General features: G+C 44.9%; 1 protein-coding gene across 1 annotated transcript; it reads right to left on the bottom strand.

The window, feature by feature from the left end:
• Positions 1-412: 412 nt before the first annotated feature.
• JCHAIN (joining chain of multimeric IgA and IgM) lies at positions 413-9494 on the bottom strand. The gene is made up of 4 exons (XM_065405103.1): positions 9371-9494; positions 4150-4282; positions 2952-3032; positions 413-1968 (listed from the first exon to the last, which is right to left on the bottom strand). Exons 1-4 carry the CDS (start codon positions 9432-9434, stop codon positions 1767-1769), a joined length of 480 nt encoding a protein of 159 aa, XP_065261175.1. The 5' UTR covers positions 9435-9494; the 3' UTR covers positions 413-1766.
• Positions 9495-16885: the final 7391 nt, after the last annotated feature.

Genomic DNA, 16885 nt, shown 5'->3' with positions numbered 1-16885 from the left:
CTTTGAACATGTAGGATGGATCTTGATATGATAAAGCAATGAAGCTTCATTGCATCATTGAAATTCCTTGATAAAAGTATAAGCATCTAATCAATATGTCAGAATGGGTTTGCCTGTAACTATAATTAAGGCTACGATGGGTATTTTTAGTAAAAGTCATGGACAGGTCATGGGCAATAAACAAAAATTCACGGGCGTGACATGTCCATGACTTATACTATAAATACCCCTGACTAAATCTTGGCAGTGGGGGGGGTGCAGTAGCACCAGCTACTGGGGGCTATAGTTAGAACCCTAACTATAGTCAGTTATTTAGTGCAAATTCTTCTTCTTCACCTTGAAGATTGGAGGAAAACCAATACAGACCAGACTTCCTTTTAATGCCATTTAAATTTCACACACAGATAGTTGCAGAAAAATCTATTTAATTACTTCAAGCTTGCTAACAAAGCTGAAATCCTGGGTACATGGCTCTTGCTCTATTTTGTTGCAACATGAAATCTGCCAGGGTTTCTCCGAATAGCCTAGGGATGTGCAACCAATTTTTATAACAGGGAGGAATGTATCAGCCTTCCCAGGGGTAATGCTGCACACAGTTTATGGACTTTCATACGTGACTGCTTAGTGAGAACACAAGGTATGAGGCACTCAAATGTGATGAACAGTGCAATGCAATATCAGCCTCTTTGATGGGTGAGAATTCCTTCTACAAACAAGAGAGAGGAATCTGGTGTAGAAGACTGGAAGGAAGCCCTAACTAGGGCCCCATTCTTGCAATCAGATCGTGCAAGCCCAAAGGCCACCAATGCACCTCTGAATGGAGAATGAGGACCTAGACCATTTATTTATTTAAACTGAAAGAAATAATGTGTTCTCCCCAGTGTTGGATGAATTGGAGAAAGCATTAATAATTGTCAGTATGGAAACACAGAGCAGTGAAATATCATTGGTAAGTAGCTCAATCTCGAATATATAGGAAAAGAATAATTTACCATTCCCGTAACACATGGTATTTTGGCACCATTTAAAAATACTCAAGAACAGCAGCATCCTCAGTCTTCTCTAAATATGCAGGGATACACTGAGAATGTGATTTTCAAAGCCACATAAGGGATTAGGATGCCCATTAAAAATGAATAGAAACTGGGTTTCCAAATCCATAGGCATCTTTGAAAGCCCCATCCTGAATGACCTCCTTCTCAATGATGGCACTGATTTCTATTATGCTTGCAGGTGGGAGTGTAACAGTATGGTCTTGTGTTACTTAAAGTTTGTGCAAAAGATTATTTTAGATCATTTAAGTGGGGTTTTCCAAAAGAGCCATCTCAAATGGCACACTGATATTTTATGTGCAGGAGCATTATCTCTCTGGGCTAAAAGGTTACTAGGGCAAAACTCCCACTGACTTTAATGAGAACCTCTTCTGAGGCAGGACTGAATGAAGACTGTCCAAGCCAGATCCCCTGCTGGTGTAAGTTAATGTAGCTCCCTTGATTTCAAGGCAGTTACATTGATTTATACCAGCTGAGGATCTGCCTCACAGTATAGGATTTTGCCCACCATGCATAATTGGCTTAATTATTCAGTTATATTTATTACCACCGTGTGCTATAGAAGGAAGGCATTACTTTTCATGTAGCTAACACGTTAACTGTGAGGAGCTGATATTTCAGACACTGTCTTTCTTACCATGCTAATATAAATGTGTTTTGGTCTGTGGGGGCAGATGACAGTATAACAAGGCACTCTAACAGCAGTGGTTTAATCTAATCAGGGTAGCAGGATTCTGGAGTCAGAGCTGCTTGGACGGTGTTGATCTTCCCGCCGTAGAAAAACGGGAAGGTTGTGGTGTAGCATTTGTTCCTGTCATAGGTGTAGCAGGTATCGGAACTGCTGCAGTTGTTGCTCTGTTCAGCAGTAACTACCCGGTCACCAAGCTCCACTTCTGTGGGATCGCATTTTTTGCAGCTGGAAGACAGATAGGATGGAACGCATGTTAGGCAGTAGTCACTGAAAGAGGCCACCACATGGGAGAGGGCTCAAGTCCTCATTGCTACTGTGTCAGTCACGTGGCAGTCGGGCTTTACTGTCTCTTTAGGCTCTGGAGCAGCCAGGCCCTAGCCTGATTTAGGAGCAAATGGCCCAATTCTCTGGCACCGGGGCCAGCCCCCAAACCTTCAAAAATGATGTCAGGTCCCCAAAAAGATGAGCTTGGTTAACAGTAAATGTGGGGTTCTTTTTATTTGCTTTCCGGTTTTTGAGTGTGCACTTGGGTGATTTTTTCAAGCTTTCCTCTGCAACCATGAGGGCTAGAAACTCACTTTCATCTTTAATGAACTCTGGGATTCTCCTGTGATCACGTGTCTCCAGGAGCTGGGACCTTACTTAAAACATCAAATATTTCAAGACTCAGGATAAAATCATGAGTTAGAGCAGCAGAGAATTTGACCCAACATCTTACATTTACATAGGCTGAATCTCACTCACATTGGATTCAGCCTCAGCATGAGCAGGCTCTTTGCAGAAGTGAAATTCCTGCCAGCTTCATCACTATCTATGCTAGAAGTCAAGGTCTTGCTTTTGCCCCATGATCTCACATGGGTATTGGATTTTAATGTATTGGTGCTATGTGCATCATGGCACTATTTTAAAAAATGACATTTTATGAAGGGATTTGTTTAGTTTCTACATCTAAATTCACCATGGTTAATCCTGAATTTGCTCTCCATAGGAAGGACAGGCTTGTGGTTAAGTCACTGGAATGGAGGTTGGGGATTCTGTTCCCAAGCTCTGTAGCAGAATTCCTGAGACCTTGGACGAGGCACGTAACTTCTGCCTCAATTCCCATATCTGTCTAATGGGATGTGGTGAGGGTTAATTCACTGATGTTTGGACAGTGGGATGGAAGGGCAAAGTGTTCTGAAATCAATGCAGTAAAGAAAATTACTCACAGCTCAGACAGTCGGTAGACAAAGGTGGTTCTCACTGGTGAGGTGGGATCAGAGATGTTCTTTCTGCTCATCAGGGGGACTCTAAGAGCGGGGGGGAAAAGAACAGGACTATCAAGTGACCACAAATTGCTCTAATGAATTCTGCAAGTTCCATAATGTGTCATGATTATTCTGATTCACAGAATCCAAGTTCTTATCTTGTTCTGTGTTCAGATATTTTCATCTCTTCCTCTTCCACTCCCCGTGAAGTTTTAGATACTTGATCTGTAGAACGGATATGTGTTATACCTGCACTGAGCCTTCGCATACCCTCAAGAGCGACAGGGTCTTTCTTGCATCATTGCCAGACACCACCATGGAAAGACTGGAGGGTGTCAAAACACTGCACCGTGTTAGGCCATAAGTGAGTGATGGAACAAGTTCCACAAGTGTCACTTGCCACAGATGATGCTTTCAGTAATGACATCATGGCACTGATGTTCCTCCTGCCCTCTCTTGAGCTGGTGGAAACCGGGACACAACACATATGAGACTAGCTCACTTTCAGGTGGGTGGGTGGGTGACTGACTCGCTCACTTTCTTGAAGTGAGCTCTTCCTGAACTCCCATGGCTCCAATGCTGTCCTCCTTACTCAATCAAAACGTCCCTCACTCAGTGGGAATAAAGAATGCAGAATTAGTCCCTGTGAGCGGACAATTAATTAGCTAATTGCATCATGGGAGTTCGGCATTGGCTTCTCTCAGGGACAAAATCTCAGACTTGCTGGAGCAGGGGTCCACTCTGGAATGGCAATCCTATGTTCTGTGCCAGCCAGTGTCCCTAATTATCAGGACAGGAGAAAGGCTACTCTTGTCTCCTTCAATGTATCTTACAAAGCTACTGTCAACCCTTCAGAAACATTTCTGAGCTGCGTTTTGGACTGATGGACGAAGCACCATGCAGCTGGAATTCAGCAACATGTAGTGTGACATGGGCCATTTTCCACTAGTCTACAGCACTATACGCTACAGGCCACTAGAGCACTAGGTGGGTGTCAATGAAATCATAATTACTTACACTATAACATGAAAACCAGGACATAATGAAACCCTCTCATGTCCCATAACTAATATGGTATAGTGAGACAAAGAAAAGGAACCTGCTGTGCTGTGTCACCTCATCTTTACCTACTTCAAATCAAGCATTGTTTGCCACTTACATGACTCGTATGTTTCTCACCAGGACTTCTTCCTCGGGATTGTCTTTCGAAGGGACAAACCTTGAGGTCACCCTCGCACATTTACACTTGTTATCAACTAGGACATGCTCTTCCGCCTCCTCATCCTCATAACCTGGGAACACAGGATGGGTTTTTAAAGGAGAGAAAAACAAGAGAGAAGAAAATTCTTGCCAGTTCCTGGAATTGATGTACTGTATTTTTCAGACGTCTTATCAACTGCTCAGTAATGTACCAGGTGGTTCTCCTCTAACATCTGCTCAGTCATCACAGGCCCTCCTGAAAAACTGAATCCCCCACTGCTCAGCCCCAAAGTCAGTGTGGTCTCCTTCCATCACTTACTCAAACAGCTGGGTCTGAAAGGGTGGGGCAATAGGGAATGAAGCCACAAATTATGCATAGCTGGAGAGGGTCTGAGAGACAAAAGGTGCAGGGTTCCTGTTAAACAGGAGTGCAGAACCTGTGCCAATACCTCAACTTAAGCCAAGGAAGATGTTCTGCTCCACACCAGGCAACTCAAGGGTTGTCTTTTGCTCCTTATGCAGAATACAAAGGAACCACAATGGACCAAGTATGGTCCAAATAACTGTGTATCCTAAACATAAATAACATGGAAGGCCTAGCCTCATATATACACTGGCATCTGAAACAGAAGACCATGAGGGCCAAAAGAGGGCTCACAAGCTATTTAAAGGGAAACCACTACCCCACTTCTGTATGCTACATCGAGTTAGCACCAACACAGAGCTCTGCCATCCCAAAACTGCCTGAAGCATGAGCAGTAACAATCCCACCAGCATTCCAGCCTCTCCTCAGGGGGGTGGGGTCCGTCCAACGCTGGGCAGCTTCAGCAGCACTGTCAGAACCAGTCCTAACTTCATAGTTACTCCTCCAAAGCAGAGGGAGAACACAGAGGTCAGTGGGGAGTTCCCACTGGCAATTCTGAAACCCTTCAGCTAAAGTTTGGGCATTTTTATAGCTCCTAAGTAGTGACTTTGTCTTTACACAGCCAAATTCACTCATAGCAGAAACAGATCCATAGACTTGACCCTCCAACACTCAGGGCCAATTCTCCAAAGGTAGAAACCAACTTCAGTGCAATAAAACCCCTCGGGTTTGCATGTCCCACCAGAACTGCAAACCTCCTGTGCAGACTGGCGAAATACAGCTGCAGATAACTAGCTAGGTGCCAGATTGTATTTGGGCACCTCTGGAGCATTGGGGGAGGGATAGCTCAGTGGTTTGAGCATTGGCCTGCTAAACCCAGGGTTGTGAGTTCAATCTGGGGCAAAAAATCTGTCTGGGGATTGGTCCTGCTTTGAGCAGGGGGTTGGACTAGATGACCTGCTGAGGTCCCCTCCAACCCTGATATTCTGTGATTCATTCACTGGGTTTGAAAGAGGACTCTGGCCATCGGGGCTGGAGCCACTTGGTTACAGTCAGCCTCAGGAACCTTTCCCACTCCTAGTTTGGAATCAGGCAGGAAAATGAAAAGATTAAGACTGGCTGGGCGGGAGGGAAAGCCACTATAAAAACAAGGACCCAAGGACCCAGCATTAACTATGGACCAGCTGGGGAGGGTTTGAGCCAACGAACAGAGGAGGGTGGGATAGGGAATAAGAGTCAGACTGAGATGTGGAGAGAGAAAAGAAAGAGCTGAGCAGTAGCTGCTTGGAGGAGAGCTGCCAGCTGCTGCAGTGTGCCAAAGGCGACTCTTCCTGACACGCAGCATGGAGTTAGCAGAGCTGAGACCACAGGGCAAGACACACCCGTCTGAGCTCACAATCCATGTCCGCCCCAGAGTGTGTGGACGGGTTTGACTGACCCCAGAGGAGAGGTGGAGGGTGCAGCTGTGTAACTCCTACCAGAGAGCCTGACCTGGGTCTGCTCCTGGGTTAGATACACGTGGTGTTGTGTTGTTAACCTGGTGCTTGTGCCGGGAGTTGACTCCCAGCCTCCTAGGAGGGAGGTTTGTTGCTGTCTGTGCAGAGGCACATGGCTGGGACTTGGGACCCCCTCCCCCAGCTCTGGGAATCCCCCACCTCACAGAGTGTGCTTCCTAGCTGAAGCAGACAGACCTCAGATGTGCTAGCTCAAAAATAGCAGAGTGGTGGCCACAGCAGCACTGCTGGCCGCTTGGGCTAGCCACCCCGCTACGTATCCGCGGGGCTGGGCAGGTGGGTAGTCAGCTGGCTAGCCCCTGCTACCCCTGGCCACACTGCTATTTTTTAGCATGCTAGCTTGAGCAGAACTAGCACATCTGTCTGTTTGAGCTGGGAAGCAGCTGCAGTGTAGACATACCCCTTCGGTTCCACTTAAGCCCCTACTTTTTTCATGGGACTCAAAAGTTCCCTAGTCCCGAAGTGGCCCTGTGAATACAGGAGAATTGCATTCTTTGAGTTACCAAAGAGCTGGCTTTCTGCGGGGTCTCCATTTTTGCACTTGAGTGCACCCGCATGAACATTTTTGTGCACTGTCACTGGCTCACACAAGTGACGAATTCTATGGGTGGCATGTGCAGGGGATTGTACTCAGTCTGTGAGTGCAAACTTAGAGGCAGCATCTGATTTCAGATGCTAAGAGTTGCCTGAGATTCAGAGCTTCCCATTCCTGCACATTCCAAAGACTTTCCATTCTTAACTGCCCTCTGATGCTGTTTTTAATCCTGACTGAAGCCTCTGCAAGGCCATCCCTCACTAGAAATAAAGGCACTGTTATCTAGTAGATAGAGCACTTCACTGGGACTCAGGAGTCCTGTGTTCTGTTCCTGGCTCTGCCACTGACCTGCTGTGTAACCTTGAGAAAGTCACTTCACCTCTGTATGCCTCAGTTTCCCCTCCCCACCCCTGTGCAGTCTATTTAAGCAGTAAGCTCTTTGGGGCAGGTATTGTAGTGAGAGAGAGCACCTAGTGCAGTGGAGCCCCAACCTACTTAGGGACATGTAGGCACTAACGTAAGGCAAATAATGTAGCTAGAGTATAATTCTGTTTACACTGTACTCTTCTGATGCCATAGTACTTCCATATTCCCTTACTAAGGCCCAAAATACAGAACTCCATAATCGTATTTGACATATAACTATGATTCAGGTTTCATGGCCCTTTTCCTTCTCTGCTCTCTGCCCCCTCCACAATCTCGTTAACTGGTGAAACAAGAATCCTTTCCTCTGAAAGAATAGAGCCTTCCTTTGTCTCTGCTTCAGTGATTTTTGATCTCTCTTCAGATTTCACCTCTAGAGGCTTTTCTTCTTCCTCTCCATCTCCCTCTGCTGTTTTGTAACTGTATTCTGTATTGCGTATGTAACTGTCCTCGCCAAGTGTTTCATCCAAAGGCCATTGAAGTCAGTAGACTCCCACTGGCTTAGCCAGGCTTTGGATCAGGCCCTAATTCTGTAACTATTATTCAGACCGCATCATTAGAGCATGTCTTCCTAAATGTTCACTAAAGACTATTATGGTACACTAAAAATAATGGGCCAGATTCATCCCTGGTGTAACTCCATTGGCTTCACTTATAATAATGAATGTAATTATATTTAATAATAATTGCTCTATAATTTTTGTAAAATGTAAAACCTCTTATAAATCACAAAAGTGAAAAGACACTCTCATCCCCGGCTCTTCAGCTCTATAATAATGTCTCCATGTCCCGGTGGAGCAACAAAGACTCCTTAGGAAAAGCAAAGTTTAGCAGTGGTTATATAGGGCATTGGGAGAGCTGCTTATGAATGCCTGGTGGTTGGATAAATCTATTCTGCATGTGGCTGAGTGTAAAATGGATTTTCATGAGAAATGTCTCTCTTAACATTGGGTTGTCATGTAAAATGCCATGATATTTAGATGTGGCATTCAATAAAATCAATAAATAATCATCTGCAGCATATTAAAGAAGCAAAGAAATTGCAAAATGGCTGCTTACGCACTGCTGAATTTTAAACCGTTTCCCGTATTAAAGCAAGAATAAATACAATTAGACCCAAAATGGATTCATTTAAAAACAAATGGGCCAAATTATGCTCCCAGAGAGGCACTTAGCTCACATAGATCTCACTGTGAGTTGCACACACATTAGAGGCTGTAATAATTACAATGAGAAGAAGCAAGTTCAGCTCTCGGTTGACCTGGTGCATATTTGACAATCGACCACTGTCACTGATTCCTGTACACTTCTGCAGCCAAATTCTGCACTCAGCTACATCTCTATGAAATCAATACTTTTAAAGACGTTATAAATTAATGCAAAATGTAGCCCTTAATGTTATCAAGATTAGAGAAAATGCAGGAGGTAATGGACCCTGGGGGTGTACTGTTCCAATTAACAGCAGAATAGAATACAGAGTAGAATTTGACCCAAATATATCTCTGGTGTAACTCAAGTTACACCATTGTATAAAAAAGTCACATCAAAATAGTCAATATGTACTACCTGTCAACCATTTTTACTATTCTCTATGGACAAGATTCTTATCTCACTTAGACCAGTGTCACCCAGGAATATCTCCATTTAAATCAGCAGAGTTACGTGGTGTAAAACTATAATGAGATCAGAATCCCCTATTGTAACAGCCAGATACACTCAGAAAGAAGTGTTTAGAAGCCTTTAATTCTAGCTAGGCAAAGTCAGTCTTGTGAGTTTCCCCGGTAGGAGGAAGAGAAAACACCTGGACTTTCAGTTCATTGATGCAGAACCTCTGATTAAAAGAGGGGTTCTCAAACTGGGGGTCAGCACCCTCAGGGGGTTGTGAGGTCATTACATGGGGGGGTCGTGAGCTGTCAACCTCCACCTCAAACCCCACTTGCCTCCAGCATTTATAATAGTGTTAAATATTTTTTTAAAAAAGTTTAATTTATAAGGGGAATTGCACTCAGAGGTTTGCTGTGTGAAAAGGGTCACCAGTACAAAAGTTTGAGAACCACACAGCTAATACTAAGGCATTACTGAGTAGCTAGTGATCACTCTCTTAGCATTGCAATAGGGATTTTTCAAAACACCACTCTTTGGGTGCAGAGACAGCCAAAGGCCCCAAGTCAAGTCCAGTGAAGACTGATTTCAGTGGGTGTTGGGTCTGGACCTAGCAGAGGGAGGCTTGTCTTGCCTGCCTATTAAGATCACTGATGACAGGTGGCTGTTCAGCCGAGCTACCCAAATGCAAGTTTATATTTAAGCATCATTTATAATGGTCTTCATTTCATTTCACACCTACCTGCCACAAGAGCAGCCCCCAAGAAAACTGCCAGGACTCCCCACAGTAACAAAGAGGTCTTCATCCTGCCTTCCTTTCTTTTGAAGAACTTGAGTTTAGAGGAGTGTCATCTGCCTATAAGGGTGTGTGCAAATGATAGAGCTATTTGTTTCCTAAAATAACAGCCCACAGTGCTAGCTCTCTAACACCGCTGTAAGATGTGGTTGGGGGTTTTGAAACCAGATGCTGCAATTGGTTTAATGCTCAAGTGAAGATTTGGTTCTTTCAAAGATCTACTGATGGGTAGAATTATTGCAGCACTTTTAACTCGGTGTGCTGCCAAGCAAGCAGTAGGACAGCAAAGGATGCCAAAGGGGCACCAAATTATGCTGGCGCTAGGGCCAGGATGGATCCTGTTCATTCCTAGACCAGTGACACGTTTACAGGCAGTTACGCAGAGGGCTAGGAATGGGTGTGGGGCGGGAGTGATTCCCAGATTGACAGTGGAACACCACTCTTGCTTCTAGTCCTGAGAAATCTGACTTTAAAATCACGTGTTCGGGCTACTATTATTTGTATTGTAGTAGCAGCTGGAGGATTCAGGCTCAGAGCCCCATTGTACTGGGCACTGTACAGATACATAGGAAGAGCCAGAGAGTTTATAATCTAAATAGACAAGATGAAGGATAAACAGAGGTGAAGTGACAGAACTGGAAATAGAACTCAGGTTTCCTGAATCCAACCTGGTGCTTTATCTGCTCCAGAGCACTGCCTCTCTGCTTAGGCAAGCTAAGAGATGGGTAGGCATTAGTAGTTGTACCTTTCCTTGCCTGTTAATATCTGCATAGGCAGACTGGGGAACCCCTGTTCCCTTCTGACGCCCCCACAGGATACCAATGCACCTCAGTTACGGGGTGTATATCCCATAATCAATTCAGTGACGGGTGTAATTTCAATGGGTGACTTTATGATGACAGTGTCCATCTCCTCTCCAGCACCCCCATTCCACAGAGAACAGAGGCACAAAGAGACTTAGGGTATGTCTACACTACCCGCCGGATCAGCGGGCAGCGATTGATCCAGAGGGGGTCGATTTATCGTGTCTAGTCTAGATGCGATAAATTGACCAGCGAGCGCTCTCCCGTCGACTCCTGTACTCCAGCGCCGCGAGAGGCGCAGGCGGAGTCGACAGGGGAGCGGCAGCAGTCGACTCACCGCAGTGAAGACACCATGGTAAGTCGATCTAAGTACTCACTGAAGTTGTGTAACTTAGATCGATCCCCCCCAGTGTAGACCAGGCCTAAGTGACGTGTTCAACCTCATTTCATCCACAGGTCTCAGAGCATCTTACAAAAGAGATGGTAAAAATTATTCCCCCACCTCCACTTTACAGAGGGCAAAAATGAGGCGCAGCAAAGCAAGTGAATAATAGAGCCATGAACAGAACACCGTCAAATCTCTTCACTCCCATTTTAGGCTGTACCCACTAGCCCTTGCTGCCAGGGAGATCTAGATGTAGTGTTTGTGAGTGGAATGTGTCTTGGACATATACTGCCCTAGGTAAGATAACTACTCACATGCTCTCTTCCCTCACTGCACATCTTACTAACTGTGATCCGGATCCTGCACCTATTAGAGTCAATGGGAATTTTGTCATTGACTGTAAGAGGGGCAGGATTGAACACAGATGCATTTTGGGACACTGGCACAATGCAAAGAGCATTTGTACTGGATTCACAAGTATCTTTCTGCAAGGCTTCCCCAACGGGGGGCAGGCGGGTGTCAGTCACAACTTCCATCATCATTTCAGTTTGTCACAATTCTTTTGGCTTAATCCCGCTGTGTCTCAGATCTATGCAGCCCCCAGTACAGTCAGTGGGGCTGTCTATCTGTAAAAGCAGAAGTTGTTCTTCTGTCTCTTCTTCCGTATACCAAGATAGCTGGAAAGCATTTCTATCTAGCTGTTATATGGCACTTTCTTATGCTATCGCTGTCGGATGCCTGCTGAGCTCCACCTTTAGCACAGGTTTAAAAATAAGTTTGAATTAACCATGAGGGAGTTTCTGTTCGCCAACTGCTATTTGTTTCGGTCATTTGTTCCATAATCCAAAAATAGGTTTAAAAAATAAAAAAACCGAAAGCAGCAGAAAGCAGAATATGCAAAGGAGGCTGATTCTGGCCAGCGCTCCCTATGCAGGAGGGTTTAATAAAAAAAAAAAAAATCAAAGCTCAACATCCACGAATATTTTAGAACTATGTAGTCCCCGAGGACAAAATTAGGTGCTGATTTACATCCTGGGTGATCCTGCTGAGTTCAGTAGGCAGCAACCCTGGAAATCAGGCCACATATTTAGGAGCCTAAAGATGGATTTAGGACACTAACTTTAGGCACCCTGGCAAATTACATTCTTGAGAGCCTAATCTTGACTGCGCGCATCCCCTCTCCCCTCCTCCCCTGCGCACTCAGATTGGACCCTTATTTTGGGATTAGACTGCTTCATCTGCATGCCAGGCACTTTTCTTTTTAAGTATTTACTGGTATCCTAACAGCTTTGCTTCTGAAGTGAGGCATGTGATTATAGGAGATTCTCAGCTTTAATTTTTTTTTTGTAAATTAAAGTTTCCAGCCTTCAGGGTTGCAGCAAAAATCTTTAAAACATGAGCCCTACAGGATCATGAAGCAAAAAGGCAAATAAAATGAACCCAACCTTTATTGATTTATTTTTTAAAAATCCCTCAAGATTTTGGAAGCCTGACTCACGATTTTTGAGTTCCTGGGATTGGCAGCATTGCAGAGTGGACCATATAGGGCCTGATCTTTCTCCCACTAAAGTCAGAGAGTGAAATCCTGCCCATTGACCCATCCTGATCATTGAAGTCAATAAGAGTTTTGCCATTGACGTCAATGGAGCCAGACTTCACCCCCTGGTTTGCTTCTGACTTCAGTGACAGAAGGCTCAGGCTCACAGCTTTTTTGCTTGAAAGCCTGTAGGGCCTTGGTTCTATACAGGCTGTAAGAGGAAGTCCCCAAGCCCATGCACAGCCGCATGGGACCCACAATGATCATGGCACTGGCACGGGCATGGTGAAAGCAGGGGCTGCTCCTCCACCCCTCTGTGTGTGTAATTGGGCAGGAGGGGGTGGGTTGGAGAGAGGTCAGAGTCTTGGCTCCATGCCCCTCGATGTGCCAGCCAGTGAGCTGACCTGGTGCGAGAGAGGAAATAAGCAACACCTCAGTTCATGGTGCTGCCACCTCCTCCCCTCTCCAAGCAAGAGGACACCATCGCAACTGCACCCCCGGGACGCTTGCCAACCCTTACTCGGGAAGGTGAGCATGTGCAAAAAGGATGGGAACAGAAACTGTTTTGCAACCTTAAATACTAGCATCCACTATCATTATTAGACGTAAGAAGATGATGGGAACATTTAGCTTGTGGCAAAGTGGGGTGTAAATCTACTGTCTGTATGGACCCGGCTGCCACGCACGGCAGCTCCTTAGTGCACGTTGATCTACCTTACTTTGAAACAGGGCTAGCTCAAAATCCACGAAGGAAGTGTTAGTGCATGTCAGCAGGGTCCACACAGACAATCAGTCAGTGGCAGCTAGTGTGGGTGAGATTTACACCTGTTTACTGTCCATTAAATATTTGTGTAGACAACCGCTGAGTGAAGGCTGGAGTGTCAACCTGAATTTTCAGCCTATTACTGAATCTTCTTGCCATCTAAGTCAACTTTAATGTTAGTTTGACAGGTCTCTTGTTTTTCCCCCTGTGGTTAAATATTTATATTAATAAGAAAAGCTGCACCTGTTCCGTGGTTTGGTTTTTAAACAAACTAGCACCTGCACTTGTTTCACTGTTGCTGGGTATGGTATATGTCAGCTTAACTCACCAGATCAGTGTTTCTGAGTGCTCAGACATAACCTACTATGACTCATTCTGCCATCTGACATGCCTTTCTGCATTTGTTAATGACAGAATTACTTCAGTCAGTTTGTGTTTGATTCCCCTCCCTCCCCCTTTGAAAGGGTGGGAGAGTAGATTAGGTGCCTCTCGTGACTGAGAGTGGAAACTATAAAAGGAAACATTCATGTAGACAAGAAGGAAAATAAAGATGGCTTAAAAATTGCACAGGCCACATCCTTTGTTGGGGTTAATCAGCATAGCTGCATAGACTTCAATGGAGCTACGCCAGTTTGCATCCACTGAAGAGCCAGTCCCAAAACAGAATCTGTTCAAACAGTGTAGCTAAAGTACCTACTGAAGGAGTCTGGGCACTACCCAGGGAACGCCACGTTAGGCCCATTGCATTACCCAGTTATGCCAGATTTTAGACACTGCTGTATTTTGTAAATTACATAATACAAACAATGGGCCTAATCTGGCATAACTGCTGAAGTTAGTTATTCTAGGTATTCCTCTTAGCGTATGCGCAATGTACTTCAGGTGGCTCATGACCAGGATTCATCATCACTGAATTTGGCCCACTGGTTGGATCATTAGTTCTCCCGGCCTGGGCCGGGTACTGAGAGGGAGCACGACATGAACGTTGATCTGTGCTCCCCATTCTAGCTATTAATTTGTTCCAGTACCTCTGCAGGCATCCCCTGGCAGGCTATGATCTCACTGGCTCTCATAAGCTAAGCACTGCTGGGTCTGGACGGCATTAGGGTGAGACCTCCAGCACCAGAGAGGAAATATCAGTGTTGCAGAGATAGTGTAACAGGTGCTGGCAGAATTTGGTCCTGCATAGGGATGGGGTGCTCTCCTGACGGAGAGGTGCTTTCTTTCAGATGAGAGGTAAAATGGGGATTCTGATCTCTCATGACAATAAAGGTCCCATGGCACTTTCACAAAAGTAGGGATGTTTTTTGGCCAAAGTCCAGCCCACAGTTGCTTATAGGCATCCTCCTAACCAATCTCTGCCATCTCAACTGGATGCAGTATGCTTCCCCAGCTCCTGTCCTACACTGCTGTGTAACATTGCTGTGCTTTCTTTGCCAGGTGCTGTGCTTGTCCCCCAGAGCATTTCAGTAGGGGGTGGAGGGTAAAAGTCACCTCTGTGCACAGGTAGCACAAGGCCTATGCACCACTTACAGCTCCGTTAGGTCCCCAGAATAAGGAGGCCTCCGGAAACAGTCACTAATGAACGTTTTCAATCAGTGAAGGATTGTGTGCTAGGTGCTGTAAAAAAGAAGTGAGAGAGCTAGAGAGGGATGCCCTTCAGGACACTGCCTCCTGACCTGCACTTGGCCCGTCTCCCTACATCAGCTACTCACAGGATCCTCTCTGCGCCTCCTTTCATGCAGCTTCCTCCCTGCCTCAGCTCATCTGCAAGGACCCTATCCTGCCTACCTTTAAGGTTCTATGCTGCTTGCAGTGGACTTGAATATACATTCTCTCTTTGTTATTCCCCTTCCCCAGCCTCTGTCTCCTTATCTCTGTCCCCTTTTAGATTGTGAGCACCTTGGTGAAGGACTGCCCCTTCTTGAATGTTTGGAAACCACTTAGCATGTAGTGGATGCTACCGTACAAATAAAAGCTTGATATGACTAATATATATATATCCTTGTGCAGTGCAGGAAATCCAACATGCACGATTCTTCTCTCGCACAAGTTTTACCACGTCACTCCATTGACTTCCATGGAGGTACTCCTGACTTACACCCACGTGCAGTGAGATGCAAAGCAGGTCCATTATGCGTTAAGGCACCTTTGGCATACTTCTCCATAGCTTACAGCGTTTAGCTAAGAAAAGCAATAAAATTTTAGGTGAGTTACAATTTGAGAAAATAAAAATTCCTAAGAGGTCAACTTTATGTAATAGTTGCTTCTTATTTCCAGAAGCGTGCTAGGTGATGTACAAATATAAATGAAGGCACAATCCCTACCCCAAAGAACAAAATCTACTACCCAAGAGAGAGATCTAAGAAGGTGCATATACATCCAGAAAAAAACATAAAAAGGAAAACTTTAATTGTAGGGAGCACTCATCATGTCTCTTGTAAGAGGTATTTACGTGTAAATGGGGGGTCTTTGTAAAGGGCAAGAGGACAGGACAGTTCTTGTTTTGTCCCTCCTATATGTCCAGATAATTTTTCAAGTATTGTCTTGTCCTTCCTCTGCGGGACACTTTGGCAGTCTGGTTACAGGGAACCTGGTAGTGAGCAGTTTCAGTCAACACGCAGTCAGATGCCAGGTGCACTTCAGATCTTCCTCTTTCTGTTAGGCTAAATCCCAGGGAGCTATTGCAATGGTTGTTACCAAAAGGCATCTAAAAAATGAGCATGTACTTTTAACACCAAGGGGGTGGGGAGCTCATTTCCTCTTCAAAAATCCCCCTCCACGTGGCAGCATTCATTACGGATCCCTGCAGGGTCTGAGAAATGCTAGCCTAATAACAGCACAGAGCTGCCAGCTCTAACCACAATTAAGCCTTTTTAGATCAGTCATTCTGATTAAAAAGGATTCCTTTTATAATAATGGTGTCATTTACACTCCAGAGCAACCTGATAACGATTCTGTACCTGATCTACTTACTACTCATCCAGCAGAGATGAAGTTTAATTTCAAGACATTATAAAACCTTAACTGGAGAATCAGCATTCAATAATGCTTTCTTAGAGTTTGTGTCACGGATTCTGCCCTAAGGGAATACAGATTATTATTTGTATTGTGGTAATGCTTGGGAGCCTCTGTCAGGACCCTGTTGTGCTAGGTGCTGTACAAACAAAGAAGAAAAAGAATGCCCCTGCCCAAAGAGTTTACAATCTACGGAACCTTCTTTAATGTGCAACTGTAGGGCCATATGTTTAAAATATGATCTTGAATATTGTGTGTGCAACTTATGCACACATATATGTAGCTGTGGTCACTACACTTGCATTCAATTACTTGACACATGAATGCAAAACCTGCACACAGTCAAATTTTAAAGCTGGGCTGAAGCCATCTGAAAATTTGACCCCTTACCCTCTTGTCTGCCAAATGAAGAACATATATAATAGAAAGGATTAGCCAGTTAGTGACGTCCCTGCACGGTGTCTAGTCTTACTGCGGGCCAAATCCTGCTTGTATTACTTAAACACAAAGCATCCTATTGACATCCCTGGATCTACTCATTTGAGTAAGGTGAGCAGGATTTAGCCCTGCCCGGGCAACATGCCCATTGTCACAGGCAAGACTCAAACCAGGGCCTTCATACCATGAAAGCAGCTTTTATCAAGTGCCCTTGGGCCAAACTGGACCATTCCTCTGGCCAAGTCAGGAGATAAATCACTCAAAGTCCTGCTTTCCTTCTCTTACAGCAGTGTCTGATTTTTAAATGAGCTGTCATCTTCTAACCAATTTTCCGCCTGTATTAACTGAGCCGCAAGGCCATAGCTGACTGAGGCAAATGGGAAACTCAGCTCAGATTTGAACTCTGAATTCACCATTCACAACTAGGGAGGACAAACCCAGAGAACTCTGGCTTCTGTCTACAACTTTCATTGAAGCTGAACACTAATCAAAACCTTTCCCCTGTGCTCTAAAGAGT

This window comes from Emys orbicularis, chromosome 5, assembly GCF_028017835.1.
Source record: "Emys orbicularis isolate rEmyOrb1 chromosome 5, rEmyOrb1.hap1, whole genome shotgun sequence".
Lineage (NCBI taxonomy): Eukaryota > Metazoa > Chordata > Testudines > Emydidae > Emys > Emys orbicularis.
Note: the sequence above shows the minus strand (reverse complement) of the source record. Positions and strands in the feature narration are given on the sequence as shown.